Source organism: Alexandromys fortis, unplaced genomic scaffold (genome assembly GCF_014885135.2).
Source record: "Alexandromys fortis isolate MF-2015 unplaced genomic scaffold, M_Fortis_MF-2015_v1.1 scaffold_21, whole genome shotgun sequence".
Classification (NCBI taxonomy): domain Eukaryota; kingdom Metazoa; phylum Chordata; class Mammalia; order Rodentia; family Cricetidae; genus Alexandromys; species Alexandromys fortis.
In genome coordinates this window covers 8,247,418-8,268,424 of record NW_026067905.1, presented here as the reverse complement: position 1 = coordinate 8,268,424, position 21,007 = coordinate 8,247,418, and the positions used below count along the sequence as shown (strand labels likewise).

At 43.5% G+C, this 21,007-nt stretch overlaps 1 protein-coding gene across 1 annotated transcript in view; it reads right to left on the bottom strand.

The window, feature by feature from the left end:
- LOC126497222 (glutamate receptor ionotropic, NMDA 2B) overlaps nt 1–18,018 on the bottom strand; it is a 280,734-nt gene extending 262,716 nt beyond the window's left edge. Inside the window, exon 1 of the mRNA XM_050135119.1 lies at nt 17,608–18,018. Coding sequence (XP_049991076.1) covers nt 17,608–18,018 — 411 coding nt within the window. The remainder of the gene's footprint in view (nt 1–17,607) is intronic.
- Nucleotides 18,019–21,007: the final 2,989 nt, after the last annotated feature.

Genomic DNA, 21,007 nt, shown 5'->3' with positions numbered 1-21,007 from the left:
CTTGCTGTATTTTTAACTCTCTCATTTTAACTCCCTAAATCCCCTTAGCCAATTAAGCCATATAGTTTTGGTGTTTGAGAGTTTTTAATCTTTACTTCAGTGAAAACCCAGGAATGTTAAAAGAATAAAAAGTGAGGGGGGAATGACGTAAGCTGGAGAAAAGATGCAGCTGGAGGATCTGTCAACGCAGAAGTGGGGGGATACAGATAGAAGGCAGCGGAAGAGGAATAGGCAGCCCGAGTAGGAGGGAGGGGTGGGTGGCAGCAACACACAGTGACAGTGAGCCTGGCTTCCCATGAAGTCTGTTGTCCTGGCAACATGATACTGAAAGGTTAAAGGCTGCTGCTCCCTACAACTTTAGAGAACATGTTGCCAAGACAATAGAATGCATTCAAGACACATGGTGACAGGCCATGAGGACTTGAGGGTATGCCAAGAACCTTCTCTTCAAGGCAGGCTATCAAGGCTGGCTAAACCATTGCTGTCTCCACTGCTTGATGTCATCGACATTTATTTTTAAAACATCAACCTGGATGCACCATTCCTGGTGGATCTTTCTTCCAATGGCCACCATTTCACTTAGAAAAAAAAAAAAGGACATGACACTAGGTTACAACCACGTAGATATAAATCTGGGAACCACCGAAGGACACTTTTAGCATGGAAACTCCAAGAACTATTTAATGAGGACAAAGTCTAACAACATGCTTCTAGCTGTCTACACACTTTTACAGATGTCTTCAACTTTGTGAATAAATTTTGTGAACAAAGCAAAAACTATGTAACTTATAAAAATATCAAAAGAAGAGGGTGCCTGGCTTGGAGAATCCATACTTCGATTCTGCTAGAATGAATACCAGTCACTTACTCATTCAGGGGTGTGCCCAGCGAGGTAATGAGAAAAGGGTTATTTACATTTTAGAGGGAGTCAAGATTCAGGAGCGAAAACCCAAAGAGACCACTAACAGGTCCAGCATAGCCTGCGGAAGTGAAAGGAACCTGGGGAAAAAGCAGTATTGAGTCCCATCAAAGGGGAAAAAAAAACACAATCAAAGAAGTCACACACAGCAAGACATCACCTAGACTACAAAAGCTAGAGCCCAAATTCAAACCAGCTCTAACCCACCTAATGATGCTAACTCCATCTGCAAGTACAGTACCTCAGCTTACATTATTCTCTTCTCATGCCTAGGAAAAATACAAAAATATCCAACTACGTGTGATGTGGGATTCCCCTCTGTGTGCTGTGAATACCACTGGTTAATAAAGAAACTGCTTTGGACCTATAGCAGGGCAGAACTTAGTTAGGTGGGGAAAACTAAACTGAATGCTGGGAGGAAGAAGATGGAGTCAGAAAGAAGCCATGGAGTAGCTGGACACAGACGTGCTGAAACTTTGCTGGTAGGCCATGACCACGTGATGATACACAGATTAATAGAAATGGGTTAAATTAAGATGTAAGAGTTAGCCACTAAGAAGCTAGCACTAACAGGCCAAGCAGTGATTTAAATAATGCGGTTTCTGTGTGATTATTTCAGAACTAAGGGGCTGGGAACTAACTAGTGGCCTCCTCCAACATACGTGCTAGGGTTCTCCAGCCCTGTAAGATCTAGCCCCAGAGGACCTTATCAATCAAAGTCACACTGACCTTCTGTGACTCAAAAACAACAACAAAAGCAAATCTAAAAGAACATATTCTCATTTCAAGACCCTCACTGCTCTTCTCTGACAAAATACCACCCCTGACATATTCACACAGAATGCAGGTCTTCTGGGATGTTCCATGACAAGTCTAACTAGAATAGCCCACGATATTCCTTTCAGCCGGTTCATTATGATGCTTCAGTCAGAATTCTCTCTCCATGACTAAATACCCAAGAAAAATAAGGTAGTGGTGAGAAATTTTCTTTGTGTTCATGGCTTCAGAAGTTGCATCTAAGTCAGACAAGCTTGACCACAACATGCTCTCCCTGAGGTGGAACACCATGAAGGAAGGAGTGTGTGAGGGGGGGAAGCCACTCACCTCACGTCAGCTGAAAAACACAGGGAGACAGACGGAAATCACAGGGGATGAGATGTAAAAATGAAGCAAAAAGCCACTTCCTCCACCCAGACCCCAACGTCCACTGTCCATTCCTTCCCAATATTCAGTACTGAATCCATCCAAGGATTAATCCACAGATCACTCTGAAATCCTCAGAATCCAGTCACCTATAAAACACTCTATCAGCTGGCCCTTAGTAAATGAGCCTTTACCAGAGACAATCATACGCAAATCACAACAACTCCCATTTGAAAAATACCATTTAACTGAGTGTTTGTTAATTGTCAATCAACCCCATACAAGAAGTCTTTCTTTCTTCAAGACTCTATCTCTGGAGACTTTTAGTAGTAAAGACTGCAAAATTCTTTTTTTCTTTTTCATGGAGAATAAATGAAGAGAAAGGATGTTTTTGCTAAATGAAGTTCCTAAATCTTGGCTAAACCCTTAGGAAATGTCATTGCCTGGATTGAATGAAGGCGGGTGAGTGCTAGGCAATTTAGCATGCCATGGGAACAACCATGTTCATCTTTCAAGATTTTTTTTTTTTAAATTCTGTTTCCTCTTTGGAATGTGTCCTAATAAAACCAAGACTGACAGGACTCAAGTGCTTTGTTGGATGAGAGATTTACTTGCTGTTTCGCGAGAAACCTCTCACCTGAGCCGCCCCATTTGGCCACATGTGCTAGGAATAAAGTGGACATGTGTAACCTGACTCTAGTCTGAGTGCCAAGGTGACGGCTGGTACCTGGCGAGATGTGGTGGGGGAGGGGTGACAGAGCCAGCAGCCCAGAGAGAGATAAGGAACGCATGGCTTTGCCAGGAACTGGAGAGATTAATCCCATTATCCATTTTCATGTGGATTTAAAACACTTTGCTCTTAATTGCAACTCACATCTGCTGCCCTCCAATATTGAATTCACACGTATATCTACTAAATAGGAACTATGGGCTTACAATAGGTTAAATGCGAGCTAGGTTCTGGGACTACGTGGAGGAAGAAGACGTAGTTCTTGACCTTGCGAAGCTCGCATGCAGCCTTCTAGCAGAGCAGAGAGAGAGTGAAAAAGAACGACAATTAGAGCGAGTCACAACAGCAACTATAAAACACCTGGAGTAGAAGGGAACGAAGGGAAAAGCAGTTTGGAGATCTTTAACAGTGGAGAAGATGTGATGTCCATCCTGACAGAGTTGAGAAGCACCCAGGAAGTCAGCAGATCACATTTCTGCAGCTCTGAGGGTATTGCCAGAGATGGACCATAAGGACCCTGAACTGAAAGCCGGGTTCCTCCACCCCTGGATTCAAGTTTTAAGTACAGAAAGTGGTAGAACCATGAAAGATGGGACTTGGTTACAGGAAGTAGCTCCCTGGGGGTTGCCCTTGGCAGTGGCAATTTGCTCTGGGCACTTCCTGTTATGGCTTCCTGCCTCCTTCTTATCTGCCTTGACCTGAAAGATGACACCTCTGAAACTGAGCTAAGACAAGGCCTTCCTTCTTTTAAATTGGAGTTGTCAGGTATTCTGGTCACAGTGGGGAAGAAAGATAACTTATAACAGAAGAAAAGCACCCAGAGACACCAGGACACAGTGAAAGGGACAACTGCCAGCGAGATGTCCCATCCAGACCTGGAGAGTACGAGAATATCAGCAGCTGCACTGGAACACACACACACACACACACACACACACACACACACAAGAACGGAAAAGAGGAAAATAAATAATAATTATAAAAATAAAGTGCAAGAAGAGAAGCAGAGCCTAGAAGATGAAGCTGTCTTGCACATTTCCACCAAGAAGACTCGGTAGGAGCACAGCTAAGGAGAGCATGGACATTGCGCCTTGTTCGCACTGACCCTGGCCTGGAGAGGCCCAGGAAGGGAGAACACAAGGGCGCACCCAGTCACCACAGTAAGGTGAATTCTAATCACACTGTTAATGGCTTAATCTTATTAACTACTATTTGCCAGGTGTTTCCTAATCGCTCTGTCTAGGTGTGCACACATGTAGACACATATGTAACAGGCTAGAGGTGGATGGTGAGAGCTCCTCCCTCAATCATTCTTCCCATTATTTCGGGGTAAAGCTAGCCGGGTGGCGGACCGCAGCCCGGCTACTCTTTCTTACAACAGAATGGCGCCCAGACGTGTGGACAACTGAATCTACTGAAAGCCTTAGAAAGCTTGGGAAAGAGTAAAGCATGTTTTCTTGGTAGCAGCAATTTCTCGGGTCTGCTCTGCTTGCTAGAGGCAAGCAAGCACTGTCATCTAAGAGAGGCTTCCTGACTCAGCTTTAGCTCCAAAACCCTGCAGCTCTTAAGAGGTCCTGCTACAAAACACTTAAACGGTGTTGATGAAAAGCTGAACGCATGCTTTTCGGTTTTCAGCTGTAGCAGGAAAAAAAGCTGAGCTGTTTTAAAATGCCGGCTTTGTGGGCCGTCCTGCCAGGGCAAACTCTGACTCTTTAAGGCAGGAGGTCAGCTACAGAGAGAGGACTTGAGTGTTGTAGCTTGTTTGCTGGCAAGGACCTTGAAACACTGTAGACTTGTGGCACTGGACACGGCTCTGGTTGGTACTTCAGCCAAAAGGTTAGAATGGCAGAAAGCTAAGGAATGGGTTAAAAGAAAGATTCAAAGTCAAAGAAAACATTTAAATGATTTACGGTGTGTTAAAAATATATGCAGGCTAAAAGTTAAAGTTCTTAAAGTAAAAAACAAAAAAAAAAAGGGAAGAAAGAGAGTAGTTGGGTGTGGTAGTACACACCTTTAATCCCAACACTTAGGAGGCAGAGGTAGATTGACCTCTGTGACTTCAAGGTGTGGTAGCACCTGCCTTTAATCCGAATGCCTGTGAGGCAGAATCAGGCGGATTTCTGAGAGTTCAAGGACAGCCTGGTCCACAGAGTTATTCCATGTCAAAGATATACAGAGAACCTGTCTCAAAAAGCAAAAAGTTAAAAGTAAAAATAAACAAAATAGAGGTTAAAACAAAGCTGCGCAAAGATGGAAAATACACAGAGAATCTTGATATTGTATGCTATTATGCTCTCTTTGAATCGTCTGAATGCTGAGGAAGGAGCAACAGATGCTAAAAGATATTTGTTTATAAATGCTGCTGAACTAATCCAACAAAGATATTTTGAAAATGAGTTGACTTTGAAATTTGGATCTAAGGACATGATGCTTTGGAAAGGAGTTTCTTATTTTGTTTTCACAGAGGGTGAGAGTCTGTGGATTGCTTCTATCCCAATATGGTATGATGGACCACGCACTCCTGAAGGGTTGCTGTGAACACCTTCAGAAAATTGCTTCGCTCAACTGCCAACTGAGATGAAACTAGCACATAGGTTATACCATGAAAGACCTAATTAACGATGCCCCCATTCAGCAGAAAGCAATTTGGAGAGAAAAAAAATTGTGCCCATCTTCCAAAATATGGTTTATAAACATTCTTTTACATTTAAAGGGGGATATGATATAGATATGAATAATTTGCATTAGTATAGATTTTGCTTTATTGATAGAGATTTAAGGTCAATTTTGTTATATGTATATGTATTTCTGATCTTTATTAAGGTATTGTGATTGTGTAGTTCACTTAAAAATGTAATGTATATAGGTTGTTAATGGATAATCAATAATAGTCAAGCTTGTAGTCATGTTAGTTAAAATTTTCTAGATGTACATAGATATATTTTAGATAGGTATTCTTCATATTTTTCAAAGATTATAGAATATGGCATTTTAAATGTTTTAATAACTTAGGGCTTTTCATGACAATGAGACACTCTGCTCCTGGCAGCACCAATCTATTTCAAAAGGAAGATGGGCATTGAAGAGGCTCCTTATGGAGTTTGATAGCCATTTGGGCAAGAAACTGCTCTTGCTTGGACTATTGTATAAACTGGACACAGAGAACCCACAGAGAGAGGACTACTGAACTTGCCTAAGAACTTGCCTAAAGGTGAGATGATCTTTTGGGGTTCCTGATTCATGAAGGAGTCTGCAAGACATTCTGCAGAACACAGCAGATAGTGACTGAACTGCCTTTAAAATTTCCTGCTTCATGGAAATATCTCTTGATACTATGGGCCTGAAGGCCAAAGATAGATGCCCCAGCAGTACAAAAGAACTTTGGGTGACTGTCCAGGCAGCGTGATGTCTCTGTCATTTCTAGAGTTTTGAAAGTTGTTTATTTCTTGTTTGCTTAGGTAATATTGTATCTTTCTGGAGTCTTTGATGGGGTTGAAGAAGAGTTAGTTATAGTTTTCCTTAATAATGATAAAGATAAAATAGATATAAATATTGTAATTTTTACTTGATAACTGTTTTGTTATATGTAATTTTACTATGTTAAAGTTAAAGCCTTTCTTTTTTGTTTAAACAGAAAAAGGGGAAATGATGTGGGAGTGCCATATATCAATCTGTTGATTTCATTGGTTAAGCAATAAAGAAACTGCTTGGCCCTGATAGGTTAAAACATAAATGGGAGGAGTAAACAGAACAGAATGCTGGGAGGAAGAGGAAGTGAGCTCAGAGGCCATGCTCCCCTCTCCCGGGCAGACGTGATGAAGCAAGCTGCCAGGTCAGACATGCTGAATCTTTCCCGGTAAGAGCACCTAGCGGTGCTACCCACATTATTAGAAATGGGCTAGTCCAGGTATGAGAGTTAGCTGAGAAGAGGCTAGATATAATGGGCCAAGCAGTGTTTAAAAGAATACAATTTGTGTGTTGTTATTTTGGGTAAAGCTAGCTGGTGGCAGGAGCTGGGTGGCAGAATGCAACCCGCAGCTCCTACAACATTTCAGTCTTTCCTACTTCACTATGGCATGCGTTTCAGCATGCTGGGGATATTGCAACAAGCAACCACATTCTCCATGGCTTTAAAACATAGAAATGAATTCTCTTGAAATGAATTCATCTGGAGAACAAAGTCCTGAAATCAAGATCTTCTAAGGGTCATCTCCTTTGAAGACTAGGGGAGGTTCCCTTCTTGCTTTTTCCAGCTTTAGGTGGTTTTCTTGGCTGGTGACTTTACAGCCAAGACCTGACCCTTTACACAGGCATCTCTGTGTCTATAACTTCTATTCCATCTCTTAGAAGGATATTTGTCACTTAATTCAAGGTCTATCTAAACAATTCAAGATGACATCATCACGATATCCTTTATTACATGTGTAAAGACCCTTTTCTAAATTAGGTCATGACAACAACTGGGTTCTATTGTCAACTTGAGTCATCCAAGAGACTGGTAAAGTATTATGTCTGTGAGAATGTTTTTAGAGAGGATTAACTGAGGAGAGAAGATACGCCCTCAGCGTGTGTGGTACCATGGTCGGAAGACAAAGCATCATAGCACTGGCATTCCATTTTCAGCTGCTCGGCCCACCATGATGTGAACCACTGTGCTCTGCCATGCCTTCCTCCACCTGATGGACTGCCATCTTTAAAGTGTGAGCCAAAACAAACTTTACACTGCTCAAGCCTTTTCCACCAGATAAACATTGTCACACTGATGAGAAAAGTAACACAGTCACATCTATAGGTTCTAGCAGTTAGGTCATTGACATATCTTTTTGAGGGTCACCATTCAACCCAGGAAGTGTGCATATAGAGTGCATAGTTCAGTGACTTTCAATTTTTAAAGGTCACTGTTGCTTTATGTGTTCACACCATGCCAAGTGCTAGGAATACACAATTACTAAGTCCCACAGCTATCACAGGTGTTGATGATGGGTGAACAGGTTATGAAGAAGCATAAACAGGACACTGATCAACACATGGGAGAGAAATGGCAAATCCCAAATGTGGAAGACAGAGGAGGGTTTGCTGAAGGAGGAGGATATTCTTCTCCAACAATGGATAGGTGATTGTGGGGGACAAGGACGAGGATGTTCTAAGGAGTGGAAGAAGCATAGACAAAGGCTCAAAGATGTAAACCAGCCAAGACCATTCAGGGAGCTGTAAATAATTTAGTGTGGCTTGACATTGCTGTTCAAGGGCGGGGAGACTAAGAGAAATCATGGTGAGGCAGCCTGGGCCCTGATCAAAGAGGATGTCATATTCCGAGCCATGGGAAGCCAGGGGAGAGTTTGAGGTGAAACTGTGGCCATCTGACTTGAGTCTCTGAAGACTCTCAGATGCAATACGAGCAAGTGACAGCCATTGCCAGTGGAGATACAGTGAAAGTGGGGATAGTAGAACTTGATTATTGCTTGAGGGGAGAGAGAGCCCTGAGCTGATTACACAATTGTAAGTATCATCCTTTGAGAGTGGACTCTCTCTTGGGTTCCCTTCTGAGTATCCTTCTCCTCTTGGTTTCTAATCTCCATCTCTTCTCTTCTTTCTCTTCTTCTCTTACTGTCATTACAGGAATTCTCTCTGACCTTCACTATGCCCTTCATCTGTCCTGGACACCCCACAAATTGTGCTTCAGTCAAGTTTTTGCCCTTGACCCCCTATATCCAAGGCTCTGTCCTTAACCCCCAGTATTTAAAGTTCTATGCTGGAGTCAGAACCAAGGGTTCGGTTCTTAATTACACATACCTGCTGTTCTATCTTGTAACCTCTAAACAAGAGGCTCTGCTCTTGACCCCTGAGCCTAAAGCTTTGCTCCTGATGCACTCACTCCATGCAACATTTCACTCTGACCCCTTCACCCCCTCTTTCCACTGTTCACCCTGACCTTATCATGCTCATGTTTTCAATCACCCTCTTCCTACAAATGAGAGTTATATGATCTAACTAATGTATGATCTAGATGCCCAGCCCACAAAACTCTCTTTACCTCTGAACCCAAATTCACCTGCTTACTACACATTTTCACTTCGCCAGCCTCCCGTATCAAAGTCCTAACCACTGCCATTCCCACTGTCACCAATCTGTGATGCATCTAATTGCGCTTGTCATATAATTTTTTGTGACTAGCATTAAAAAGGTCAGCGGTGCCTCAGAAAGTAAAAAACAACTCGGAAATCTATTTTACTTGAGCAGTTTGGAGAAAGTAGGAGATGAAGAAGTGAAAAACCATGATTTCAGACCTCTTTTTTGTTTGTTTTTTGTTTTGTTTCCTTGGGTTTTTTTTGTTTGTTTGTTTGTTTTTCTTTGAGACCAGGTTTCTCTGTAGCTTTAGAGACTGTCCCGGAACTAGCTCTTGTAGACCAGGCTGGACTTGAACTCACAGAGATCCGCCTGCCTCTTCCTCCCAAGTGCTGGGATTAAAGGTGTGTTCCACTACCACCTGGTTTGAGACCTCCTTTTAAGGTCATAACAAAAGGGAGGAATGAGGATCAGGGGAGCTTTCATGTTTGCTTATATTTACTAACATGGATGTGATTTGAGTATTTTTGTGGGTCACAGAGATATGTCTCCATGGATATACAACAAATATTTGGAAACTATCGTGGGGTTCTTGCTTGGTGTCTAGATTTTAAGTGCGTATGGTGCATATACAAACATGAACAAACACACATAACAGCTATTGTGCCATCAAACAAAACCCCATATGCTTCTAAACACCCCCTAAGAACCCCTAAGAGTGAAGATGTAAAGAAGAAAGAGTACGCTGATAACTACAGAGACCAAAGGTGACAACTGGCAATCAAAGATCTAAACATGGTGTCCTGAGCCATGGGTCAGGACCCCATCAGTAAAAGGTTTCTAAACATGTAATAACCAAAACTGAATTCAGAATCAAACATTTAACAAATCAAGGTGTTTCCAGCTTTGCTCACTTGTGTTTATTGTGGGACCTCACACATGCAGCCTTAGTTCAGAACATACAACATGTACACTTTGCACTGTGTATGCCATCATGCCATGAACTGCTAAAAGACTACGCCTAAAACACCCAGCCCAGATCTGAGGCTGTTGCCTGTTATAAATGCAGTGTTTATGGTGAATATAAGGTTCTCTGCTTTTACTGCAACATAATAATTTAATTATGGGAAACAAAATCTTAAAGATTTTGACCATCATTCTTCAGTGTGCAAATATCAAATTAGTATATCCTAAATTATATCATGTAAAAATGTTTGATTTTTAAAATTACCATTTGAATTACTGACTTGAGTCTTATTTTTTTTAAAAAAATCATTAAATGAGTTTGGGTTTGGGATTAGGGCAGAATTTCCAACATTTTGGAAATGGTCTCCAACATACTTCTGCCATTTATTACTATGTATATTTATGTGAAAGGATAGTCATTATTATTATTATTATTATTATTATTAATTATGAATTTGAAGTGTCATTCAAGTATGAAAAACACTGAAGATGCTCTCTGTCCTACAACATCAAATAATCAGCGAAGATTTCATTCTTTATGTAAAATGAAATGACCACAACCATCTCATTAACATTCAAATTTGCTTTCATCTGGAAAATTATACACATACCAAATAATTGTTTTAAAAGAAATTTCTCTGTGATTTACTATAGTTAATGTTTGATTTGCATACTTATATGCCTTCACACTTCGAGTCACATAAAAATTTCTCAAGCCAAAAGGGGTCATGAGTGGAAGAAGTTCGGGAAGCTGTGCTCTGGGGGGCATCTGAAGAGACTGGAGCAAGGACACAGAGCAGCAATTGGGGTGAGGCAGGAGAAATCAGAGACGTTTGGGCTTTTGAGTCAAAAGGATAGTAGCTGAATTACTGATTATCACTTTCTTTAAGAAATGCCTTCAAAGTCATTCTCATATCTATGCCCCCTTGTCACCCTTCCACAGAGACTGGACATCTCCAAGGGCTGGTCTTGTTACTGACATCATATGGGATGCTGCCATGAGGATGAACATTTGGGATGCTGCGATGAGAATGAATGACGCTTCCTAATCTTACACTCCCTTAACATTTTTCCCTTCCTCAAATAAGGACATGGCATCTGTGGTGAGAACAGCCACATCCCAATCACAACAAAAATACCAAAGGACCCCACACAGCAATCCTGACATCATTCGGCCATTGACCCACCTCTAGAGTGGGTCACCTCCAGACTCCTTGCTGAGATGCCATTCGTCTAAGTCTTTATGAGCAGATCACCACTTAGAGGTTCTGAGAAGCATCACTAAGCCTCTTTGACCTACAGCTTCCTCATCTGTCAGATGGAGACAAGTTGTCTATAAATTAAACAAAGACATAGGATGAGATAATATGTGTGAGGTAACTAGCTGGAATCAGGTGACTGGCCCAGAGGTTGACAAAAATAAATGGTTATCAATGTCAGTCTTTCCCATCATACCTGCATAACAACTTAGGATAATTCGGCCACCATGTCTCAGACGAAGAAAACAAATGCCCCAAGGGCTTCCCTTTCAGTTAATAATGATCTATTTCCCTTGAGATTCAAGATGGGCTGCTATATGGAAACACATCACAGCACATATGGAAGGCATAGCATCACTCGCTTCCTAAGGCTCACTCTGAGAACTTGACACTCAGCAACTTTAAAGGGCAGGACCAAGGTCACAAGGCTAGAAATGAGGACAACCCACATCTACTGGCTCCAAAGCCACCAGCACCCTCTCCTGGCTGCGCCACTGTGCTCCTGTGGACAAGTCACTTTCCTGAAAGGCAGATGAGGAATGATACTCCCGGATAACTTTCTCAAGTTCTGACCATCTTTTCTGTGAAAAGTATGCTTAAGTCTTCAATTTTTAAAAGCACAAAAATGGCTCCTGGACATCAAGTGGGCAGTCTTTGCAAAGGGCCATTTTTAAAGAGATGATGTGCAGGCCAACCAGAAACATAGAACACAGAAGACAAAAAGATCTAGAATCTACATAGAGCTGAGAGCTCCCTATTCCTGAAGCTTCCAGTGTTGGAGGTGGCTGCTTGTTTGTTTCCCAGCTGCCCAGAAACAGAAATAATCACAAAGAAATGCTATTAATTAAATCACTGTTTGGCCCATTAGCTCTAGCTTCTTATTGGCTAACTCTTACATATGAATTTAACCCATTTCTATTAATCTATGTATCGCCAAATTTACCAACTAAAGTTTTGGCACCTGTCTCTGGCAGGGGCTACATGGATTCTCTTCCTGCCTTCCTTCTCCCAGCATTCTCTTTAGCTTTCCCCACCTACCTAAGTTCTGCCCTATCAACAGGCCAAGCCAGTTTCTTTATTCATTAATGATAATCCCAGCATACAAAGGGAAATCCCATATCATTCTAGTACTTTAGAGAGAACTGTTTGCCCATCTTTCCCCAAAGCACAATTCAAGGAAGGAGAGTAAGGTGTAGAGAAGCTAAACCCCAGGCAGACAGTTCAGTCCTGACTTCTTGCTTCCTCAGGATACAGACTGGGAGGAAGCATCCATGAGTTAAGAATTCAGCCAGACAATTCTTCCAGCCACTGGACTTTGACACAGGTACAGATATGCTCACATTCATTTTCTCCTTCAACAGACACGAAATGCTAGTGCTTACCTCGTAGGATTGCTTGAAAAATTAAAATGCTCACTAACATGGACCAGACACATGCTCTACCCCTACGCCTGAAATGTTGTGATACCAGTTTGCTTCTAGAATACCGTGTCCTGGGCAACCAAAAGCAGGTGAAAAAGCAAGAGACAGCAAACAGTGCAGAGAAGACACTGGGCAAAGGTATGCATGTCCTGTAGTTATCCTGGTTTAAAGGTGGTGCTAAATAAATCCACATAAGAAAATGGGAAGAAAAAAGAGAAGAAAGGCAATGGTCATGGGCTTATCTGTTCTCTCCAAAGGAAGTGACAGAAATTAAAATGAACTGTGGAGAGAGAGGGAGGAAGAGAGCAGAAGCAGGGGCCATCATCCTATTCGTTATGCTCCAAAATGGCTTTCTGCACCTGTGCACACGCACACACACACACACACACACACACGTGCACGTGCACGTGTACACAGTGTAACAATAAAAATTAAAAATCAGAAAAGAGAAAAATCTGAAAATACTATTCGGAGTATCACTGCGCACCATGCCCTTTAGAAAAGAGTCCGAGCAACAGAGACCACAGTGAGCATGCGCACAGCCTTCACTGAAGAGAAAGACGCGGGTGCAAGTTTGGGGGTCAGTTTTCACTGTGGTCAACCCATCTGTTCTGAACCCCGACTTTCACTCAGCGCACCCTTCCCTCTCTTCTCCATGTGACTGTCGAGCTCGGCTCTCACTTCCTCTTGATTGATCCTGGGGCAATCTCCATCCTGGCGTTGTGTCCACCCCTCCTGCCCAAGCCATTTTCATTGTCACTGATGCTAGCGGAAGAACAATTTTCAGGGCCTCCAGTGTTCTTATCAAGTGTCTGCTTGCTTGGTACCATTGCAACATTTTTCCCATATTTTCTCTTTTTATCTACAAAATGATGCAAATTGGGTAAAAGGAAACCAATTTATATCTTACAAACTGTCTACTGAGCCTCATATCACTTAAGTGATCTGATTGCCGAAATTTCCAAAACTCATCAGAATGGAGATTGAAATGTGTGACTTATAATTCTTAATTCTGTGTCTTATGAAGCTAAATTGTACACACACAAAAAAAAAGCATGGGTTTCCAAACATGTGTCTCTGGGAGTTGAATCCCAGTTCACTGCAAACGGCAAGCTGTGATGTTCCGGGTTGGTTACTTAACATCTCTGAGCTAAAATATGAAAACCCAATCGATCGAGAAAGCCCCTGGGAAGACATGGCGATGCTGCTAGCTTGAGTTCAGACATTCATCCTGAATCCGGGATCTCAGGGAGAGTGAGAGCAATTATAACAATACAAGATGAAATCCGTTATTTATTCTCTGGTGGGGGACTGCCAAGAAGCACCTCATACATTTTTAAGCATTCTTTGTTATCACTCTCAACTACTACAAGTTCTTCAGTAGCTAGCTAGAGCCTTTTCTGTCGTGGGTGTACCCTTTTGGCCATGGCAGGCTTCCATACTCTAATGAATCTCAGCCTCCTGGGTGAGACAAGAGAATCCAGCGCCCTTTCTTCAGAGCCCTCTCCCAGACTTCTCTCCTGTGTTTCTTGTTCAGTTTTATCTGGGCACTTAACTAGGTACACACCACGTATCTCATTATCTAATCCTCGACCACTCACGAATGGATACTCCCCTCCCTGCTGCACAGGGAGAAGAAACTGAGGTTGACCATATCACAAGCTGGTGAGGAAACCAGAGTCCCACATCCAGTCGCCCAGACTCCAGCTTCTGAGTTCTCAACTAGCTCTGCTACGCTGTCCCCTGTGCCTCTTTCCGCCATAGTTTAATGTGCTTTTACCTCACTGAAGGCAGACCTCTGGCGTTTTCTCTGATCAGTTGGCGTTTGCGAACGTGAGCGCACGCCATTTGACCAGTCGCGGAGGCAGATCAGCGTCCGCTTCACCAGAAGTCCTTATAACAGGGGTGTCTTTCAGGCATCCAAAGCTTCACAAATACAGTGAGTGAGCAACTAAAAGCTATTCCATGAAAAGGAAAAACTATGAACCGCAAGGTAATTACCCGTCTCCTAGCAGGACAGATGCTCCAGTTAGTTACTAAGTTTCAGCCACAGACACCGCCTACCTCAAAGTTCCCTCCTTGGCTCCATTTTGACATTTTTTTTCTGAAGCTGAGGACCGAACCCAGAGCCTTGCGCTTTCTAGGCAAGCGCTCTACCACTGAGCTAAATCACCAACCCCCTCAGCTCCATTTTGAAATTCTGTATCCTGTTTCAAATCCCATTTCCCCATTCTACACATATATCATGCAACCATGGCGATTGAATGTATACTTTGATTTAAAAGCAAACGAACCTGATCTTAGACTTTGAGGTCAAAACTTCTCTCCCTGTGACCTGGAGGGCCCTTTATTTGGTACCATGCAGGTCCTCCAGGCCTATACCTGCTCCTCAGCACAGCCTGGGAATCGCCTCTATCTCCTCAGTGCCTCTGGCCCTGTGGCACCCTACTCTGGGGCCACCAGCAACCCTACCCCCTAACCTCCATGACCAAGCATCCAACTCTCTGGCTACCAGGACCTTTTCTTCCTTCTTCCTCTTTCTGATCTTGGGCCAAAACCCAATTAGACATTGTTTACTCCATGTTAGGACTTCTCCTGAAGCAATCACTGCTCGCCTCCTTTTACTAACGGGGAGAAGCAAGGGTGGCATGAGGTTTCTGAATGCAGTAACCATGGAGACAGAAGGAAGGGTGATAGCAACTCTCGTGACAGCAACCCCTGAAACCCACACTACCTACCAAGTCAATTCTGCCTTTTACCCCTAGGAGGCAGTAGCCAGCAGGTTCTCTGTAGAACTGTGCTGCACGGGTTCTTGTTCCTTCTCTCCCGCAGTGAGCCTCCTGCATTGCCTGACATTGAACCAGGTGCTAGCCTACTGCTGGTTCTATAGCATTTCCCACAATGCCAGAGGACAAAGGAGAAAGGAGCGAGTGAGGCTTATGAAGCCTCCACCAGCCGCATCCTTTCCTGGGAGAGCAATGGGGCATAGAATTGGCAACTGCAGTTAAAGTACGGCTGCCAGCTCCTACAGCCACGCTTGGGATGTAATATTTGATCTCTTTGAGCCTTGGTTTCCCCTCCTGAAAGAGAAGCACTGCCATTCAGCTCAGCAGTATTAAATAAAATAACACATGGACAGACTAACTGCCTAACCCACGGTGAACACTCTCACAGTACCCAGAATGCACCAGGGAGCAAGAGAGCCCAACCTCCACCCAGATTGCACCTCTGCTCCTAGTTTTATCCTCACGCTGAGGATCTTCAAACGACACCAGGGGGATGCTACCAATCGGCGTGTGCACAAGCTCCCTCCTCGAGGGAAATAACACGGGTTCGCAGTAACTCAAATGAGCAGCAACAACATCATTCTGATCTGCTGTACTCTGGAACGGAGCACACACTTATCTATGATTTTGAAATCTGGCTCTTCATCATGTCAACATTCTTCCGATGCAAGATAACACCCTTAGAATACCACGCAGAAAGTAAAATGTACTTGACTAAGGACAACGTTTTAAAATGGTGTCCACCCGAAGCAAACGCTCCGTGGCTTTTGCCACAGCTGGTGCCTTTCCCATTGTGTTTAAGTTCATTCCGAGCGACCCCTGCCAGTGTTTCTTTTCTGATATGCGTTTAGGTGCCCATGTGAACACCTGTCTCTCATGATACCGAAGCTTCTCTGCATCCCGCTCTCAGCCCAGCCTTCCCTAGATGGAGCAATGGGAGGCAGGCAGAAGCAGTAGCCGTCCCTCCAGCCACCAATAGGTGGCGACACTGGTCACAAGGGCTGCTCTGGTGAATCTGTGCTGTGGTAGTTCTCATCTGGTCAAGCAGCATGCTTGGGGTGGTGAGGTGAGGTTTGGGGTACCCACAACCATTCTTGATCACACAGCATGACTTTCAGAGGGACCTACAGCATTTCTGAAACTGAAGGCAACAAATCCGGGAGGGGAACAGTAAGGTGGGAAGGTGTCTAAAAGTCACACATGTCCCATGTATTGCAAGAGGGTGAATCGTTGTCCGTCTGAAAGGAATGACGGCCGTGGGAGCTAAGCAACAAGCACTGAGCAGCATAGTGAGGGGGAAAAACAACCGAACAGTCAGCAACGGCTTAAAACTCCAAGCAGAACACGTTTTCTGAGATTTCAGACTCAGTGCTGAGGTCAAGTGAGTCACTGTCCGTCCTTAGATGTTTAGTCCAACCTGGTTCAGGCATTCCCTTTCTGAACCTTCACAGCCATGTTCTCATTTAACCGTACTCTGGAGTCACTTGAGAAGGTTTTCAGACCCCAGAATCCCAGGCTGGAATTTAAGCGGACTTCAGGGCTATGCAGAGCCCTCCAGATGACTCCAGTATGCAAACCACAGTTAAAACTACCGTTAAAGCTAACCATGGAGAGAGAACACATGGCTGCTGTGGTTGTGTGGCTAGTGGCTTTAGGATGGGCAGATCCTGAGATGTAAGTGGGCATCTTCCTAGTGCTGTGACATTTGGGTCTTCACAGACAAAAACTACCTGCCGTGGGCATTTTTCTTTTTAAATTCTTACAACCATTGTGGTGGAGAATATTTTAGTAACCATGATAGAGCAGGGGGTGTCTTATAGTGTTGAGGGAGCTACTAACATACCTATTTTGGAAAAAAAAATCTATCAATACTTCAACTTTTAATATCTCTCAGTCATAGACAAACAGACACATAAATCTGTCCTAAACTCTTGACCAATGGTTCTCAACCTTCCTAACGCTGCAACCCTTTACCACGTTCCTCATGTTGTAGTGACCCTCAACCATAAACTCTTTTCATTGCTCCTTCATAATTGTAATTTTGCTTCTATTACGAGTCATAATGCAAATATCTGTGTTTTCTGACAGTCTAAGGCGACCCCGTGAAAAGGTCGGTAAGACCCCAGGTTGAGAACCAGGCTCTTGGGGCGTCTACACCAGCATTATTTTCCTACTTTCATCTCCTAACTATCCGACTAGTTCACGAACTCTCATCTGTTCACTTTACGTGTCCTGGTAAATTTCTATGTTGAACCTCTTAGTTTTGCCTTAAAAAATCAATGCGCCGTTTGCTCCTCAGAAGAGCCGTCTTTTTTACCTTATCTGCCATTATCATGGATGAGCCCCCATGGATGCCCAGGATAGGGGTGAGCGTCTGAGCAGAAATGAAATCGAGGATCTGGGCGATGGCTTCCTGGTCGGTGTCATCAGCGAACACCACCCCCTGGATCTTCCGGTCGGACATAAGATCGCAGATACGGGTGATGATGCTCTTTGGGTCAGTTTCGTTCATGGCTACCAGCTCCACCCGGGGAACTACTGAGAGATGATGGAAGTCATCTTTCTCGTGGGCGTCTTTTATGGCCACTTCGTCTGAAGTGCCCACGAGGATAACAGCGATGCCGATGCTGGGGGGGCTCTTTTGGGAACGGGCTTTGCTGCCGGATACGGCCAGGACGGCCAACACCAACCAGAACTTGGGAGAACAGCACTCTGCGCTGGGCTTCATCTTCAGCTCGTCGACTCTCTGAAAACAGAAAGGAGACAATGGTTAAAAACCCGAGGTGTGCTAGAGAACACGTCTTTGCAGCGTCTGAATGCTTGCAGAGTCAAGAAACTTTATCTGCTGCTCATGAAGCTTAATTTCTCTCCCCCTAACCCAGCGTCTTAATGTTCTCTGGGCACGAAGAGAGAAAAAGAAATTTTCAAAAGCTTAATAAATCTTTGACCAAGACAAATCAGCAGCCAACAGACAGAGATAAAGCAGCTAAGGATGTGCTCGGAAGTGTGGGTCAGCCAAGCACGCACATGCGCGCATGTGTACATACACACACACACACACTGGAGACAGCAGGAGGGGTCTTGTTCTTGCCTGGACCCCTGGAACTCTAGTTATAACCATCTTTGAGCTGCCCTTGGCAAAGGGAGCTTAGCAGAAGCTGGCCACAAAACATGGCCTGGATAAGATGAATCCAGCAAACTCCAGGCATGGAGGCCCCATGGTCTTGTTGCCTGGACCTCATGTTTGCCTCCCAGGGAGTGACAGCTGGGAATCGCTTCCGTATTTCTCCTTTAGAATCTGTCTCTTAACATTAAATTAGAGAAGCAGTACATGGATACTTAATTGTAAATGATTGTTACAATCACCCAGCAGGGAAAAATTAAAAGGAGTATTAGTATCTCATTTTATGGATGTTGACATCAAGGCTCAATGAAGTTAAGGGACCTACCCAAGACTTAATAAAGTGAAGCAGCCCTTAAAAAAATAAGATTCCATTTTGTGTAGTGTGTGTGTGTGTGTGTGTGTGTGTGTGTGTGTGGCTTTGTTTGTATATACTACATGTGTGTAGGTACCCTCCCAGTCCAGAAGAGGCATCAAATCTCACAGAACTGAAGTCATTAAAGTGTTTGTAAGCTGCCAGTGTGGGTGCTGGAAGCCGAACTCAAGTCTTCTGCAGGAGCAGCAAGTGCTCATTAATGTTAAGCCAGGTCCTGACGCAATTTTGAACCCAATTTTCTGACTGTTTGTCTTCTACCTTGAATGCCAGGACACTGCACACCCCACACTGCCTTCCGCATCGTCAATCACCACGTTACAAGAAACAGTATCATCCTGACCTTTCTATGCATCAAAATACAAGAACAAGCAAATACTACTCCGGGTTGGAGTCATGGAGTGTCAACCTTGAAGACAGTTCTATTTTATTTCCAGTGATAGCCTGTAGCTGTAACTTCCTGAGAGAGTGGCCTAGATATTTGTGTATAGCTCACTTCCTTCTTCCTACAAAGAGCCCCTCCCTTTTCATTTCCACACGGGCTCCTAAATCACACACCACGCAGCAGACTGAAGATGCAGAACTCCATAGAATATGAGCCTCGGTCATTTCTCTTTATGTTTCTCATCATTCGCTCTAAGTGCCTCTTTTTTGTGAGAATGGGTCCTGCCTGTGTTGCGTTGCCTTAAACGGTCATTTATTGTTCCGTATCATACACTGTGCACTGGAAGGTGTTTTCCTCATGTGAATCTCTTTGTTTCTCATGAAAATGCTACAAATTAGACATTTTATTCCCATTTCTCAAATGGAGAAACTGAAACCCAAGCCAGTTATGCAATCCTCTAAGGTCAATGGGGTTACAATACCAGAATGCAAATATATTAACACAGCATTGTTCTCCAAATAAACAGCCTACGAGGTATACCCAGCACTAGAAGTTTTCTATCAAACATGAAAATGTTGTTTAATCACTCCTGTTTTATTGACCAAAAGAAAAGGGGGGAGCGATATTTAGGGACCTAAAAATTTGAGAATTTGGATAACAACAAGAAAAAAATTATAATGAAGGTAGTGAACAAAGAAAGATCAGGAAGTATTCACACTGAGCAGACTGACCACAAAGGGCATTAGTGATTCGGGAGTGAGAGGCTGGGACATTTTGTGGCTGAGGAAGCAAAAAAATCCAATCCAGTTCTTGGCAGCAAACCTAGTGGAACTCTAGCTGTTATGGTCATCCTTCAGCATTGCCAAGAGGAGACCTGGGTCGATTGCCTTGCTTCTCCCGAAAGAAATAATACGAGTGTCTCTGTGGCTCACACCCGCCAGAGCTCACTCCTGACAGATTTCTGGTCTCTGTCTCTGTGGAAATGAACAATGACGCCATAGGTTCCAAAAGCCTGAGCTGATGGGCTACGGATGGTCTGTCAGCAGATCTGGGGACTGGCACCTCCTCGGTGTTTAAAGAAGGGCAGTAGATTCCAGAGGCTGAGTAGGACCGAATATTCAATAGGAGACAGCTGAATTTAGCATCTCAGATAAGGAATATACATGCTCAATTCCAAGGACTGATTCTTTCTCAGTGAGAACCCAGACATTTAGAATTTGGCTAACTCTGTCCACTCGCCTTTTTCCAGTGAGATTCTAATCCTACAGTTACAAGTCCCTAAATTAGATTTCTTCACATTTGAAAGTGGCCCGCTCTGCCACGACAGTTTATTAACTTTAATGCACCCCATGCGCTTCTGTTTCAAGCTTTTATTTACGCTCTTTAAACACCTCTCGTGTGCCTCCATTTTCTCTCACACAATATATTATACTTTTACGCAATGGCTAGTGGTGACATGCAGCAACTCTTTACAAAGTAATGCATTGTGGGAAATAGAAGTGACAGATGAACAGAGAAAAAGCTCTGAGTACAAACTCAGTTTCAGAGATGGGGGGATGGGCAGTTGAGAGAAAGTGTGGTCCAAAATAAATAATACCACACCCTTCTTCAGACGGACCAAGAACGTTAAATACAGTGCTCTTTGGTGTTTGCCTCCTCTTCTACATTTTACTTCATCCTCCTGAGGAGAACTGGGAAGCACTTCCTTTGACTCCTCACCAAAGCTCATGAGGCCCACCTTGGGCTTGGGATGGTTCAGTATACTTAAATGTAGTGCATCGGCCAGTCTTAAACAATAGGTGACCTCCTCACGAGCAGACCTCTAAGGTCAGCCATCT